A 17,027-nucleotide genomic window follows, 5' to 3' on the forward strand; every position below is an offset into this window, starting at 1 on the left:
ATTTTGCAGTCTTTGGTTCCATTAAATAACTTACTGCATCATCATCTTGGACTATATCCCACAACAAAGTGTTTCCTTTCTTGCAAACGTTATCCAAATTAATGTCTGTCACAGCATTACTGTTGAATTGATGTTTATGAACTGCAGGTCCTGAGGGAGCAAAGTACAACACATTGTAGAAGAAGACAGCTGACTAAAATTGTGATGTGAGTTATAGCATTCATAGTTAACAAATCAAAAGTATAATATAATATAAATACATAAGATATATAACATTTTATCAGCCCAAAAAGTTTCCTTGTGACCTTTTACAATTAATCTCTACCACCAAATCTCAAGTAACCACTGAGTAGATTTCAACAATAAATTGTGATTATAGAAATGAATGTAAATTTTATGTAGCATATACTCTTCTTTCTAACTTCATTTGCTTAGAATATTTTTTTATATTCATTCACTGTGTTGCACTGTATTGGCAGTTCCTTTTTATTGATGAGTAGTATTCCACTATGTAAATATACAATTTGTTTGTCTACTAGTTAATTCCAGTTGAGTCTCTTATGAATGAAGCAGATATGAACATTCATGTATATTTTTGTGAATATGTTTTCATTTCTCCTGAATAAGTACCTAGAACAGAAATTGCTAGGTCATATGGTAGGTATATATTTAACTTTATAAGACACTGAAAAAACAGTTCCCAAACTAATTATACTTTTCTATACTCTATGACAGTAACTTATGAGATTTCTATTTTCTCTATATTCTTAGCATCATTCATTATCGTTACTTTTAATATTACCCTTTCCAGCAGGTGTGTAGCATTCTGGTTATAACTTGCATTTTCTAGATGACTAGAGATACTGAGAATTTTTTCATGTATTTATTAACCATTTCTATATCTTCTTTTATATATTAACTGTTCAAATCTTTTGATCATTTCAAGTTGGAGGGTCCTAATGTGTTGGAAGAGTTCTTTATAGTATTAAATACATTGTATTACAAGGTGAATTTGGACAGTATTAATACATTTAATAATTTTGTTCAACTTCTAACTCCATCTAATAAACAATATCTACAGTACTGATTAAAAGGAAAATGAGATAAAAATAGAATAGTCAAAATGTAATAATAAAGTATAAAATCAAATGACCTCAATCTTAACCTATTAAATTCTCAGCAACCAAAATAGCACAATTAAAAAAAAAAAAAAAAAAAAAAGGTAACCTTATCTAGTTTATGTACAAAAACATTTGAAATCAGTAAGTTGTTGCCAAGGTCCACAAGTTCTATCTCCAAGTTTAATCATGACCTTTTAGAATAAACTTAATTGATCAGGTTTACTTAGTTTGCAATGTTCTATCATCCCAAAACCAATTTCCAAGACTAGCAAGTGCTGATAGCACCTAACCAAATAAGAGATAGGATATAGAATAGACCTTAAAACTGATAATTCTAAAACTGTTTTTCTCGTAACTTTTTTCCCCCCTCCATTTTCTTCTATTATTCTTTAAACCCCTCTCAACTCCATTCTTCCAAATCTGGCCTGTCCTATTCCTTTTCTAGATTCATTTAGAGTGATGAGAACATTATTTTTGAAGATTTTATCATCTTAAGTGAAAGAAACACTTTGACCTTTAGCAGTCACCCCTCCTCTTATTTCCCAATTCTCTCTAGCCTCAGGCTATACATTTTATATAAATGGAATTATACAAAATCTAATCCTGTGTAATCTACTTTCTGGTCCTATGACTGTTGAAGATAAAATTTAATAAAGTTATTTAATTCACTCAGGGAAAAAAACTACTACATAAAATTTATTGGGCAAAAACAATTCAGTAACTTTAACTGTTGATTCATTTTAACAATATATATTATTCCTATTTTAAAGAAAGTATTTTACTTACTACAGAACCTTACCTTGACTAAGATGTTCATGGTAAATAGAAGCTAAATTGGGAAGATGTTGTTGAAGATGAGATGTTAGCTCTGCATGTGAATTAATCTGAACTAGCTCCTCTTCACACCCAGATTCTTCACCATCAAAATCAGCCATATTTTTTTCTGATTTTGCACTGACCTGGGAGCTACTGCAACTGACATCATCTGCACTTAGCATATCATCAACCATATGTCTATAACACAGAGAAGAGCACAAAATTACTAATTAGATATTTAAACAGTTTCTGAATAACAAAAATCTCTCTCAAAACATTTGGCACAAGTTATTCACACTCAAGAACAAAGCTCATTTGTTTTTTAATAAGACAGTATATTAAGAGATTTGCAAAAACTAAAAAGCCCACAATGTCAGAATTATATATTAATTTTACAATATACCTACATGTTACCTGGACCATCAACACATTTCAAAGAGAATAATTGCAGAGTAGGACAGTAAACTTACTTTTAGATAATTATTCTATAAACTCAAATCACAATGTGAGAAACTTAAAGTTTGTTCACATTTACTTATACAACTACAGAATCTAATCAGATAACTATCAGGAAATATATTTCAATTTAAAGCAGCAATTGAAATGTGGTTAATATTAATTGGGGGACTTTTAACTCAAAAAACACCAATTAAACACTCACTTCTAAAATGTACTATACTGGATACTCTGATATTAAGACAAAAGAATGAAAAAATAACATGAAGAAAAAATGTTCAAGACTGACTTACAGACTCACAGGTAGTACCATATGGAGAGCATATGGAGAGAATATAGAAAGTGCCAACAAAGATCAAGTCATCAGTTCTTGTGAGACAGAGGTTTGGTTTGGCAAAACTAAAGATATTTGCAATATGACAGTATGAGCTCTTGAAGGTAAACTTTGAATACGTATCTATAAAGTCAGAGCCTAACCAGTGGTTCTCAATTAGAGGTGGTTTTGGCCACTGGAAGGGACATCTGGCAATGTCTAGAGCCTTTTCTAGTGATCAAAACTAGACAGATAAGCTGCCATCTAGAGACAGAGGCTAGGGTTGCTACTAATTCTACAATGCACAGAACAGCATTCACACTGGTGCAAATACAAAACAAAGAATTATCTGGACCAAAATGTGAAGACTGCCAAGGCTGAGAAACATTACCTGAAACTCATATGGGTTAGTGATAAGAATAAAAAAGCAAAAGAAATCAAGTAGCAATATATATGAATACATAGTTCTCCCCAACAACCATATTAAATTGTGAAGGCCTGGCAAATTTTCAAGTCTAAGAAAACTCATCCTGATATAACAAATTTGTATTTCATCAACTCAAACATTACTACTGGTAATAACCTATATACACCGAGTGGCTAGATTATTATGATCTTTGAATGCATAATAATCTGGCCACTCAGTGTACATCCTATATAATAAAAGGCTAATATGCAAAATGTCCCCTCGACCAGAGTTCGATCAGCAGGCAGGCTGGCCAACCACCCTTGGCCAGGCTGGCAGAACCTCACCCATGCATGAAATCATGCACCGAGCCTCTAGTATGTATATACATACGCACCCACTGCATGGCCAGATTACTATGCATTCAGAGATCATAATAATCTGGCCACTCAGTGTATATAACAGAGGAATATGCAAACTGTCAGTTACAGCAGCGTTTTTCAACCGCTGTGCCGCGAGATGTTGCCTGGTGTGCCGTAGGTGCAGACAAGACAAGAATTTTATAATTTTTCACTATTTTGTTTACTTCCTATTTCATAATAAAGTAATTATAAAATACTTTCTTTGTGTTTATTTGATTCCTATTCAAGAGAATTACTTTATATATAGTCAATATAGGCACAGAGTTAAATTTTTTAACATTTTCTAATGGTGGCGTGCCTCGTGATTTTTTTCATGAAACAAGTGTGCCTTTGCCCAAAAAAGGTTGAAAAACACTGAGTTACAGCATCATATCATGACCAGATCAGCAGGCTGTGTCACCACCCTCTGCTCAGGAAGCTGAAAGGCCCAGGGTAGAATAGGATACAATAGGAGGGGATAAAAAAGGAGAGGGAGAGGAAGGCAGGCCTGCATGCAGACAGGCCGAGAGGAGAAACAGAAATATAGAAAGGGAACAAGAAAAAGACACAGGAATGAAAAAGGGAAAGAAACTTGGGGCTGCACATGGGTGGGTGTGGAGACCATGGTGGGGTGGAGCAGGTGGGGCCCAGCGAGGAGTGGGGCGCAGGCAGTTCGAGCACGGAGCCCCACCCACATGTGGGAGGAGGGCAGTGGCCACCATTGGTGGGGAGGCACCCATGGGTCTGAGACAGAGTGGAGGATGGTCAGAGGCCTTCTGGGCTGAGGTGCTCCTGCTCTGCAGCAGCAGCAGCGCCCAGGCCACTCAGGCCTTGGCCACCCTTACTGGGCTGGGCACAAAGAATGGGAGAAAGACAGCAGCAGGAGGCCAGGGAATGAGAGCAAGACAGATTCTGAGAGGTTCCTTGAGGGATCCCAGATTGGAAAGGGTGTAGGCTTGGCTGAGGTATATGCCCCCTCCACCCGCCAAAAAATGCACAAATTTCATGCACCAGGCCTTTAGTAAATGAATAAAATTAAATGTGCCCAACAGAAAATTAAAAATTGCATATTTATGGCATGCATTTGTAGTTGGTATTACATTCCTATTAGACAATACTGATCAATAATAATTGTAATTTAATAAATATAAGACATAATTACTTCCCTAAAAAAATATAGCTGTTTTTTAAAGCAGACTTACCCATCATGGTGGTGGTGGTGGTGGTGGTGATGGTGGTGGTGGTGATGCTGTGGACCGATGAACTGCCGACAATTAAATAATTCACTCCCAATAGTCTCCCCAAGGAAGTCCCCAGTGCGAGTAATACAAGATTCCTGAGATGCTTGTGCTATATGAGCAGCATTCATTTCCCCTGAAATATCATGTCCTGGATCTTCAGAGTGTGAACATGCATCTAGCATTCGTATTCTATTATCTACTGATGGCAGTGACTCAGTGTTAAAAACCAGGTCTTTTCCTGTTCCATTGCTTGTCCCACTTCTTTCTGATGGACCTTGGGAATCCCCTAAGCAAATGCCTGCTTGACTTTCTAGCTTTCTGTTTCGAAGATCTGTACCACAACTGCTTTTAGGAGGATTATGACCATGATCGTCATCTTCATCTTCTTCTTTAAGGGCTTCAATATCTGCAATGTCTTCTGACTGTACCTCACTGCCAGGGCTCCCAGCTGACTGGCTTGCATGGCTAGAATTCACCTCATTGCTAGATCCATCACTATGCCCACTACTGCTACCAGGACCACTGCTTCCATCTTCACCACTGTTAGCAGTTTCATCAGAACTTCCCTGCATGGATTCCTGTATTTAGAAACAAACAGATTTAAATAAATATTTACATGGAGCCCTCTCCCATGCATTGGACCAAAAAGCTTTTTGCAGCAAAATAAATAGATAAAATAAATATATGCACTAATAAGAAAAAGTAACTGACATTAACACAACTTATTTTTAAAAGGTTGCCACAGCCGGGACCAGTTTGGCTCAGTGGATAGAGCGTCAGCCTGCGAACTGAAGGGACCCAGGTTTGATTCCGGTCAAGGGTATGTACCTTTGTTAAGGGCACATCCCTAGTAGGGAGTATGCAGGAGGCAGCTGATCGATGATTATTTCTCATCGATGTTTCTAACTATCCCTCTCTCTTCCCCTCTGTGAAAAATCAATAAATACATTTTAAAAAAATAAAAGGTTGCCACAGTGTTGACTCATGCTTAGAACAATAAAAAATGAAATTAAAAGTCCAAAAAAGAAATAAAGGATCTCAATAATACAACTTAAGAGAAAGATTAGGGTCCTAGCTGGTTTGGCTCAGTGATAGAACATCAACCTGCAGACTGAAGGGTCCCATGTTCCATTCCTACCAAGGACACATGCCCGGGTTACTGGCTCGATCACCAACCCACTCTCCTCCAGTAGAGGATGTGCAGGAGGCAGCCAATCAATAATTCTCTCTCATCACTGATGTTTCTCTCTCACACTCTCCCTTCCCTTTGAAATCAATAAATATTTTTTTTTAAAGAGAGAGAGATTAGGCCTGAACATATATCACCTTTTATATTCCCAGTTAAAAGGACAAACATGGCAGAAACCCAAAAATCACTTGGGAGGAGGGGATGGGGGCCTTTTGTCATACCTCTGTGTCCGAAAGTCGCTGTTGCACATGTTTGGTTCTATTAATAAGTTGCTCATCCATTTCAATATCACTGCCTCCACTTTGATGGGTATCACTGTTATCACTGCTTTGAGGACTAGCTGCAGGTGACCCTATATTAAATAGATTTCTCATTTTATTTCTTTATATTAACATGGATCTATCAGAATGGCACAGTCCTTGGTTCTTTGATTTACCAAAACTTCATGCTAAATAGCCAAAAATATCATCTGTAAATATGTTAACATTTGCCAAGAGAATATACACAATTTCAATTAAGTCAAGATTACCAACAGTTTAAACAAAAGGGTAAGTGAGCTGGATAATTAGTTAAGGGTATATGTCTTTTACTCAAAAGGGCCTTTATCACTGATACAAATATTAGGTCTAGTAATAATTAATGTCGTTTTCTAATACTTTTTTAAATTGAATTTATTTAAACAATACAACAAAATTTAATCAACAATATAGTTGCCGTTGTTTTCTACTACTTGTGCCCAACGCTCAGGAAGCATTTTAATCCCTCTGTTGTAAAATTCTTGTGATTTTGATGCAAAAAATTCGGTCAATACATTTTTGAGGCATTCTTCATTATTAAATTTTTTTCCAAGAAGAAAGTTTTGCAAAGAACGAAACAAACGGTAATCGGAAGGGGAAATATCAGGAGAATATGCAGGTTGAGGGAGAACTTCCCATTCCAACTGGCGCAGTTTTTCAGCAGTGATTCTTGCAGTATGCGGTCATGCGTTATCGTGGTGAAGAATTACGCCCTTCCGATTAATCAGCGCGGGTTCTTTTTCTCTTAAAGCTTGGGCTAACCTTTCCAATTGGGCACTATACACTGCACTTGTAATGGTTTGGTTAGATGGTAAAAGTTCATAATGAAGAATTCCTTTAAAATTCCACCAAACACACACCACCACTTTTTTCGCATGCAAGTCAGGTTTTGGCGTGGGCTGCAGAGCCTCATTTTTGTCCAACCATTGAGGCCGCCTTTTCAAATTAACATACAGCACCCATTCTTCATCTCTGGTAACAATTTGCTCTAAAAACGGCAAACGGTTTTGACGAGAAAGGAGTGAACTGCAAATTGTGACTCTTTGATTATGGTTGTTGTCGGTCAACTCATGAGGAACTCATTTTCCAAACTTTTGGACTTTGCCAACTGCATGCAATTGATTGGAAATTGTTTTTTGTGAATAATTTAAAGTTGTCGCAAGCTCTTGTTGGGTAATTTGAGGATTTTGCACCAAAAGAGCTTGAAGAGCTTCTTGATCAAAATTGGACACACGGCCTCAACCACTCTTGTCATCTAACGAAAAATTTCCCTCGCGAAATTTCTCAAACCAACGCTGGCATTTTCTGGCGCTAACTGCATCTTGACCAAGAGCACTACAGATGTTTTTTGCAGCCTCACTTGCTTTTCTTCCTAATTGGAACTCGTAAAGCATGCAGTGCCGAATATGCTCTTCATCCACCATCTTCTTAGCCCTAGTTTTGCAACAAAAACCAAACCAAACACAAACTTTTTCAAGCAAACTTTGTTAATTGCACTTCACACGTTCTGTAGATGCCACGTGTTAGAAGGTTATGTCAATACAAGTCAACGCCAAGCAAGATTTTAAACGAATGTTTAAAAACGACATTAATTATTACTAGACCTGATACAAGAAATCAGTTAACTGTGATATCTCTAGGAAAGGGAAGCCATGTCACCATGCACATCTAAACTCAACTTACAAGGAGATGGAGCTGCTCTTCTCAGCTCTTCTTCCTCTGAGGGAAAAGGAAAAAACAGGAGGGAATATTCTAAATGACTAGGCCTCTTTGGGACAGCTTATCAGTTGTTCTTATTACATAGTCAACAAGATACAGGTAGGAAAATCTGCAATAATGTTAAATCTCCACCACCTGTAATAATAGTTGTGGGTGTCTGTATAGAAAAGCCTAAGAAAAAAGTAGTATATGATTGTCAGGTGACAAAAATTGGGGCAAAGAAAATAAAAGTTTTAGAAAGTCCTAGAAAGCTATATACACATAAACCACATTAAAAAAATGCCTGAAATGGTGCGGCCAGGCCCGGAGCAGCGGCTGCCAGGCTGGGAGTGGCCAGGCCTGGAGCAGCGGCTGCCAGGCTGGGAGCGGCCAGGCCCAGAGCAGCAGCTGCCAGGCTGGGAGCGGCCAGGCCCAGAGCAGCAGCTGCCAGGCTGGGAGCGGCCAGGCCCAGAGCAGCAGCTGCCAGGCTTGGAGCGGCCAGGCCCGAAGCAGCTGGGTCGGGTGCGGCCAGGCCCAGAGCAGCCGCTGCCAGGTTGGGAGCAGACAAGCCCGGAGCAGCGGCTGCCAGGCTGGGAGCGGCCAGACCCAGAGCTGCCGGGCCCGGAGAAGCCGGGTCGGGTGCGGCCAGGCCCGGAGCAGCAGCAGCCAAGTCCAGAGCAACTAGGTCGGGAGCGGCAGTGACCAGACCCGGAGCAGCTGGTTGTGGAACAAACCAGAGCAACAGAGGCCAGTCCCAGAGCAGCCAGGCCCAGAACAACTCGCTCCTTGCCTGCCCCTGCCCCCCAGCTGCCTCTCAGACATGGCTGGAAACTTTTGCGGGAACTTGAGGGTCTGCTGAATCAAGTGATGAAGGCTTAGATTTGGATGTGTTGAGTTAGTATAGTGCTGGGGTGTTGATCTGTGAGTGCCTTGGGTGGGGCCTGGATGATGCTGGTTGACCTATTTGGAAATGTCTTTTGTGTGAAGTGTATCATTGGGCATGTGGAGGTATTATTGATATGAGAAAATGCTAAGTAACTGATTTACTATCTGAAAAGGGATTTACTTATCATCGGGGAAAGGGAGGGAGGAAGAGACTGAACATAAACTGTGCACCTATGGATGGGGAGGGGGTGGAGGGTGGGGTGGGAACCTGATGGAGGGGGGAAGAAATGAGGAACCTTTGTAATAATATGAATAAAGATTGATTTAAAAATAAATAAATAAATAAATAAATAATAAAAATAAATAAATAAATTTTAAAAATGCCTGAAATTATAGCCAGAAAGATAAAGCAACTCCAATTTATTCACCCTTTCACAAATACTACAGTGTCCATCTCAAACTTATTTTGAAATTAAGGTTGAACTGAACTAGTAAGCAGAAAATGTACTTTAAATATAGTTAAAAACTTTGCACAACTTATTACAAAAAATACTTTACTAACCTTTCTTAGTTCCCATGGGAAGATTAGTATTTAATAAAGATGCAAAAGAACTCTGTTTAGATAGCTGAGCCTTAGCTGCTAGTGCATTATTCCATAATGCTTTAATTAACATTGATGCCAAGTACAATGTCTTTAAAAAAAAAAGAGGTAGAAATTAGAGATTTTAGGCAACATAACAAATTTAATATCCTTATGCCTAATTAAATGCTAACAGTAATAAGCTACAAGTTAAATATCTGAATCAGATAAACTTTCATATTTAATGTGTATGAAAAAATAACTATCATTATATTTTGAATAAATTACCTGCTCAGTATGTACACTTGGCTCAAGAGCTGAGACCAGATTAAGAAGATGTCTAAGTGGTACTGGATCCAAATTCTTGATGAGTGAAGGAAATAAGTCATGTATATACCGACTACAATGTTTCAACTACAAAGTAAAGGTAGAAATAAGAGTCAAAAATAATTACCTTACATAACTAAATAATTTGGTACCAAAAAAATTATGAAGTTTGTACTTTTTTAAGTTATATAGTCTTAAAAGCCAAGATAACTGGTACAGTAATATTTTTTAGTATGTTGGTAAATGCAAATTACCAAGTATCATAAATAGGAGTACATATAATTGTGAAATTCTACATAAGCAGAATTTTATCTTATCCAAACAAACCATTAGCTTAATTTTCTAGCTATAAGGATTCTAATTAAATTAATGTGCATATCATTAATATAAAAACAAATTTTTATTTGTTTTTATATTAATGATATGCACATAAATTTAATTAGTTGGTCAACACTCAATCATTGAGACACACCAGTTGGGCCATGTCTTAATCTCTTTATCTATAAAATGGGATAACAGAACTAACCTCCTAGGGGAGTAAGGCACTTAGAACACATAAAGAGGAAGCACTCAATAATGTGAGCTGTTAATATTACCTGTGCTGCAGCCCAAATGCAATCAATATGCTGAGTACTCAGTCGCCCTTCAGCTGCCAAAAAATTCAAAATTACTTGGCACTGTTTGATAATCTGGAAAAGAAAAACTTACTATAGTTAATCTTTGGAAATATTCTTCTGTCTTAATAGAGCAGAAAAGTCATATAATCATCCACAAACCTCAATATGTAAATTTGGTCCAAATATATGTTCTACTACATTGTTGCTTATAAGCCAGTCTGCAAGTTCTTTTGCAATGGACCTAAAATCAAATAATAAAAATAGTTAATATATTAAAAAATATTAGTTATCAAAAACAAAATAAAAAGATATGAGTTATTAGTCTTTCCCATGTCCAAAAGGCAGACAGTTAAAAATCTCTATTTGTTCATATACAAATTAGATGTGATTACAATCAATTAACTGTTTAGGTCACTACACAAAAAATAACAAAAGAAATTACTGTATATCACCTAACTTTATAAACAAGTAAAAAAAAAAAAAAAAAAAAAAAAAAGGCAAGTCCTAGAAAGTTATGATAACAACTAACACCAAGTACACAGGTGAGAACACCAAGTATAAAACCAAGTAAGTGATATATTTTCCTACTCAAGGACTTTGCCTTCCCACTTTTTAATTTCCACAGTAAGTGTGCAGGGAAGGTTTCTAAATGTAGATTATCAAAAAGATTTTTTTTTTAAATTTCAAGCCAAACTGCAAGTTTCCTGCCTGATACTAATAAAGATTCCACTAATGTGGTCCAAAGATATCAACTTGTTCAAAACAACTGTTACCAACATCTCATCCACCATTTCAAAAAAATAACCTTTTTATTTTAGAATGGTTTTAAGGTTGTTATCCTTTTTTACCAACATCTCATCCATCATTTCAAAAAAAATAATCTTTTTATTTTAGAATGGATTTAGATTATTTACCCTTCATTTTAAAAATGTATCTTTATTGTTGAAAACTATTAGCCGAAACCGGTTTGGCTCAATGGATAGAGCGTCGGCTTGGGGACTGGAGGGTCCCCGGTTCAATTCTGTCAAGCGCATGTACCTTGGTTTCGGGCACATCCCCTGCAAGAGGCAGCTGATTGATGACTCTCTCTCATCAATGTTTCTAACTCTCTATCTCTCTCCCTTCCTCTCTGTACAAAATCAATAAAATATATTTAAAAAAAGAAAAAAAAGAAAAGAAAGTATTACAGATGTTCCTTTTTATCCCATCATTGACTCCCTTCACCCTACTTCCTCTTCCACCTGAGGGGTTCACTGAACTATTATCTGAGTCCATGGGTTATGCATATATGCATATAAATTTTTGGTTAATCTCTTTTTGTCCACCACTGCCCTAGCTGGTTTGGCTCAGTGGATAGAGCATTGGCCTGCAGACTAAAGGGTCCTGGGTTCAATTCTAGACAAGGGCACATGCCCAGGTTGCAGGCTTGGACCCCACTGTGGGGTGTACAGGAAGCAGCCAGTCAATGATTCTCTCTCATCATTGATGTTTCCATCTCTCTCTCCTTCCTTCCTCTCTGAAATCAATAAAAATATGTTTTAAATATAAATAAAAGCTATTCTCTCTTGGAGTAATAAGTCACTCACTGGCATACAAGTTAATCTATTTATGTTAGTTCTCCCAATAAGGAAGTGTGGGTTTATCAGTTGTCTTTTACAACTTTGAGATATACATAACATCTAATAAACTGACTTACAGGGTGGGCCACAAGAAAGTTTACAGTTATGAATATGTGAAACAGTTTGTGCTCATGTAATACTGCATTATTTTCCACATGAACAATTGTAAGCTTATTTTTTCCCAACCCTGTATTTGAAATGTAGTTTGATGAGTTAAAATTTGAGTATATATCTTTTTATCTATCACCACCAAAGTTTATCTATGCCCCTTGTTATCCACCCCCCACAACCCAATTCCCCAACTAGCAACTTGCTTTGTTTGTATTATTATAGATGTTTTCATTTTCTGTAATTTTATATTTTAAAAAAGTGATGAAAAAGACTTTTTCATTTGCTGAAAAAGACTATCATTGCTCCATTATACTTGCCTTTGCTCCTTTGTCAAAGATCAGTGAACTATATTAACATGGGTCTATTTCTGACCCCACTATTGCACTCTTTAAATTGACTTCTTTCACTCAACATAAGATGTATCATTTGTTGCATTTGTCACCGGCAATGGTTCTTTCTAGGTTTTGGCAACTATGTCTAAAGTTGCTATAAATATCTATGTTCAAGTTTTTGTATGAGCATAATTTTTCCACCTCTTTAAATACCAAAGAGCATGATTGCTGAATCATGTGGTAAGAGGATGCTGAGATTTGTATGAAACTGCAAGCTTTCTTCCAAAGTAGTTGCATTTTCTTGCATTCCCACCAGCAATGAGTGAGACTTCTCTTGCATCACATCCTTGTCTGCATTTGGTGGTTTAAATATTCTGGATTTTGAGCATTCCTAATAGTTGCGTAATGGAATCTCACTATTATTTTCATTTGCATTTCCCTGACGAAGGAGGATGTGGAGCATCTATTTTTGTGCTTATGTACTATCTATATGCCCTTGATCGAAATTGAACCTGGGACCCTTCAGTCTGCAGGCCAATGCTCTATCCACAGAGCCAAACCAGTCAGCATTGTGTATCTTCTTTGATGAGGTGTCTGCTGCCCAGAGTCTGGCTCTGTGGTTGAGCATAGAACTATGAACCAGGAGGTCATGGTTTGATTCCCAACAGGGCACATGCCCTGATTATGGGCTTGATTTCCAGTAGGGGTGTGCAGGAGGCAGCTGATCAATGTTTTATCTATCTCTCCATCTCTCCCTTACTCTCTCTGAAATCAATAAAAATATTCTTTTTAAAAAGTCTTTGGCATATTTTCTAATCTGGTTGTTTTCTTAATGGGTTTTCAGTTCTTTCCAGATTTTGGATAATAGTCCTGTATCAGATTTGTCTTTTCATTTTTTATGTTTCTCTTCACAGTATTTTATTTATTTTTGTTGTCGTTAATCCTCACAGAGCATATTTTTTCCATGGCTCTTTAGAACACATGTGTCAAACACAAGGCCCGCGGGCCAAATCTGTCCCGCCAGGCCTTGCAATGTGGCCCGCACCGCGCTGTCATCACTGCACTCCGCTGCGTTTCCATCACAATGACAGTTTATGACTGTTCAGTAAACCATTCGGCCTGCGATTTAGGCTGGATTTTAGATTTTGGCCCCTTCTCTGATTGAGTTCGACACCCCTACTTTAGAAAATGGAAGAGAGGGGGAGACACAGAAAGAAAGATCAATGTAATAGAGATACACTGATTGGTTGCTTCCTGCATGCGCCCCAACCAGGACCAGAGATCCAGCTTGCAACCAAGGTACGTGCCCTTGAGAGGAATTGAACCTGGGACCCTTCAGTCCACAAGCCAACACTCTATCTAAACCAGCTATCTTTTGCAAATATTTCCCCCTATATGTGGCTTATCTTCTGATGCTCGACAGTGTCCTTAGCAAAACGTAAGTTTTTCATTTTTATAATATTCAGCTTATCAGTTTTTTCTTTCATGAATCATGTATTGTAACCAATAGGTCACCCATCACCATACCCAAGAACAAGGCCACCTAGGTTATCTATTATTTTCTAAGAGTTTTATAATTTTGCATTTTACGTTTAATGTGTAAGCCATTTGCATTAATTTTTGTGAAGGGTGTAAGGTCTGTGTCTAGATTTTTTTTAAACATGTGTTCGTCCAATTGTTTTAACACCATTTGCTGAAAAAGACTATCATTGCTCCATTATACTTGCCTTTGCTCCTTTGTCAAAGATCAGTGAACTATATTAACAATGGTCTATTTCTGACCCCACTATTGATGTCTATTCTTTGACCAAAACCATACTGTCTTGATTATAATAGCTTTACAGTAAGCCTTAAAGTAAAACTTCCAACTTCATACTTTTCCTTTCAATAACGAATTGGTTATTCTAGATCTTTTACCTCTCATGTAAACTTTAAAATCATTTTATGAATGTCCTCAAAATAAATTGCTGGGACTGAGATTATACCACATCTGTACATATCAAGATGGGAAGAAATGATGTCTTCAAAATGTTGAGTCTTCCTATTCAATGACATGGAATATCTTTCCATTTATTTAGTTCTTAGGTATCTTTTATCCACGTTTTAATATCTTTCAAAGAGTTTTATTTCTTCCTTCCATTATGTATACCTTTCATTTTTCTATCTTCCCTTATTGCATTAGACTGGACCTTCCAGCAAAATGGAGAAAAGCAGGGGTGGAAGGACATCTTTTTTTTGCTCCTGATTTAGGGGAAAAGCTTTGAACCTCTCACCATTCTGTATGATGTTAGCTGTAGGTTTTCTGCATCAAGTATGCTTTCTAAAATCTATCAGTACCCACCATCCAGAACTGAAATGTCATTGCTGACATGTACAACATAAGGAACTGTTTGACATTGAAATTGAGTCTCAAAAAAACTGGTGGCTCAGAAACTCAATACAGACTGATCCAAATGCCTTTCAGCATAACAATTATTGCTTGTCTCATTTTTGATTCTTATAAGTATATTCCCAGTAGGACATGATCTCACTCATCTAGGGGAAATGGTGAACAACATAGACTGATAAACAAGAACAAACCCAGAGATAAGAAGCCATGGGTCAACCTGTTGGACCTCAAAGGGAGATGGGGATAAAAGGGAGATCAACTAAAGGACTTATGTACATACATATGAGCCTAACCAGTGGTCAAGGACAATAGGGGGGTGCAGGCTTGAGTTGGGGGAGGGGTGGGGAATTGGAACAGGGGGGTTAAGGACAAATATGTGATATCTTACTCAATAAAGAAATTTTTTTAAAAAGTCACAAAAGAAAAAAAAACTATCAGTACCATATTCTTTACGACTAAATTCTCCTATGTAAATAGTATCCTTTTGCATTTTGTGCAAATGAACACTATGTTGGTTATATGCTTTTAAGAAACATGAAATGTTACAAAATATTATTCTGAAATCTTAAGTCTGCACAAATGAAACCAAAAGGTAAAGAATTTCTAGTAAACACTTCAAATCTAATAATCACAATTACATTTACCATGCAAATAGTCACACATTAAAATGTTATTATTTATGTATAAGTAATGCTCCTACTTACGTTTCTGTGTCTGATACCAATGATTCATTATTGCACACATCATTGAAGGTGTGAAGTTGATTCTATAATTAGAAAAATAAAGTTTGCCAAAATTGTTCTTCTATGTGTTAGCAAATGTCAAGAAACATGGTTTGATATTTGCAGATCATAATCACCAAAACAAAATTACAAAATTTAAACAGAGAATCAGATGCACACATTTCCCAACTGGCTATATTTCCTTTATCATATTAAAACATTAAATAAATTCATTCCACAAGTATTAATTATGCTTTATTCCACTATGCACTCTACAGAGAAAAAGATGAATAAGGGAAAAACACAAAAACCTAATGCAAGGCAACAATATGCTCTTAAAGACATAGAATTTTGTAAAGGCCCACTAAATACATTTAAGATTTAATTTGGAGCCTGGAGCAAAATAAGCCATAAATATCGAATTATCTCACTTATTTATGGAATATAAAGAATAACATAAACTGATTAACAAAAATAGAGCCAGAGACACAGATGCATCAAATAGACCATCAAATAAGAAGGAAGGGGGTGAAATATGATAGCAACCATACTTTGGTAAAAACTGTTGTTTGAATTTTAACCCCACTATTCTGACTCTGACCTTCGCTTACTAGCTTAAACAATAGAGTAGATACAGGAGATTGATTCCTACTGACGCAGTAGCTTCAGGGGTAGAAACTATAGATAACCTTTAGAGATTAACCTCTGAGTTCTGCTTCTGTATTATCGGCAAGATAGGGCCACATTCCAATGTTCCCAGCCTTTAGAATTTAGAACAAAGGAAAATTCCTGTGGTTTGAACCTTTTAAAAGATGGCTTACACCTGGAACAGTTGGGACGTGTGGACTCCACCTGCGTGTGGTACTCTTGCAGCTGTCCTGGCCAGCTTTTTCAAGAAATCCTTGCCTGCTTTTTTTTAAATCAATCTTCAGCCTACAGTAGTCTTATTTTGAACCCAGGGTTTGACCCCACAACAGGGGGGAAGGGTAAGAGATCGACTAAAGAACTTGTATGCACACATATGAGCATAACCAATGGACACAGACAGTAAGGGGGTGAGGGCTGGGGGTGGGAGTGACTGGGGAAGAGGTTAATGGGGGGGAAAACATAACATGTAATACTTTAAACTAGGGGTGTCGAACTCAATCAGAGAAGGGGCCAAAATCTAAAATCCAGCCTAAATCGCGGGCCGAATGGTTTACTGAACAGTCATAAACTGTCATTGTGATGGAAACGCAGCGGAGTGCAGTGATGACAGCACAGTGCGGGCCACATTGCAAGGCCTGGCGGGATGGATTTGGCCTGCGGGCCTTGTGTTTGACACATGTGCTTTAAACAATGAAGAATTAAAAAAAAATTTTTTTTAAGAATTTGGGAAAATGTCAACAAATATTTTCCATATTCTCAAACTCCAATACATGACACATGTGCTTTAAACAATGAAGAATTAAAAAAAAAAAATTTTTTTAAGAATTTGGGAAAATGTCAACAAATATTTTCCATATTCT

The 17,027-nt window shown here is 37.2% G+C and overlaps 1 protein-coding gene across 12 annotated transcripts in view; it reads right to left on the reverse strand.

Moving 5' to 3' along the window:
* The window catches only part of USP34 (ubiquitin specific peptidase 34), a 186,512-nt gene that overhangs the window by 127,034 nt on the left and 42,451 nt on the right, over positions 1 to 17,027 (reverse strand). For 10 of the 12 annotated variants that reach the window (XM_036435431.2, XM_036435430.2, XM_036435437.2 and 7 more), the window contains 10 exons: positions 15,502 to 15,563; positions 10,506 to 10,587; positions 10,326 to 10,418; positions 9,691 to 9,816; positions 9,385 to 9,514; positions 7,923 to 7,958; positions 6,165 to 6,295; positions 4,716 to 5,332; positions 1,921 to 2,135; positions 35 to 150 (listed from right to left, as the gene is read on the reverse strand). In XM_036435431.2, coding sequence (XP_036291324.1) covers positions 35 to 150; positions 1,921 to 2,135; positions 4,716 to 5,332; positions 6,165 to 6,295; positions 7,923 to 7,958; positions 9,385 to 9,514; positions 9,691 to 9,816; positions 10,326 to 10,418; positions 10,506 to 10,587; positions 15,502 to 15,563 — 1,608 coding nt within the window. Of the gene's footprint in view, positions 1 to 34; positions 151 to 1,920; positions 2,136 to 4,715; positions 5,333 to 6,164; positions 6,296 to 7,922; positions 7,959 to 9,384; positions 9,515 to 9,690; positions 9,817 to 10,325; positions 10,419 to 10,505; positions 10,588 to 15,501; positions 15,564 to 17,027 lie in introns of those variants that run through there. The other 2 variants (XM_036435434.2, XM_036435441.2) reach the window with 2 other exon arrangements.

Source organism: Pipistrellus kuhlii, unplaced genomic scaffold (genome assembly GCF_014108245.1).
Source record: "Pipistrellus kuhlii isolate mPipKuh1 unplaced genomic scaffold, mPipKuh1.p scaffold_m20_p_13, whole genome shotgun sequence".
In the NCBI taxonomy this organism is placed as follows: domain Eukaryota; kingdom Metazoa; phylum Chordata; class Mammalia; order Chiroptera; family Vespertilionidae; genus Pipistrellus; species Pipistrellus kuhlii.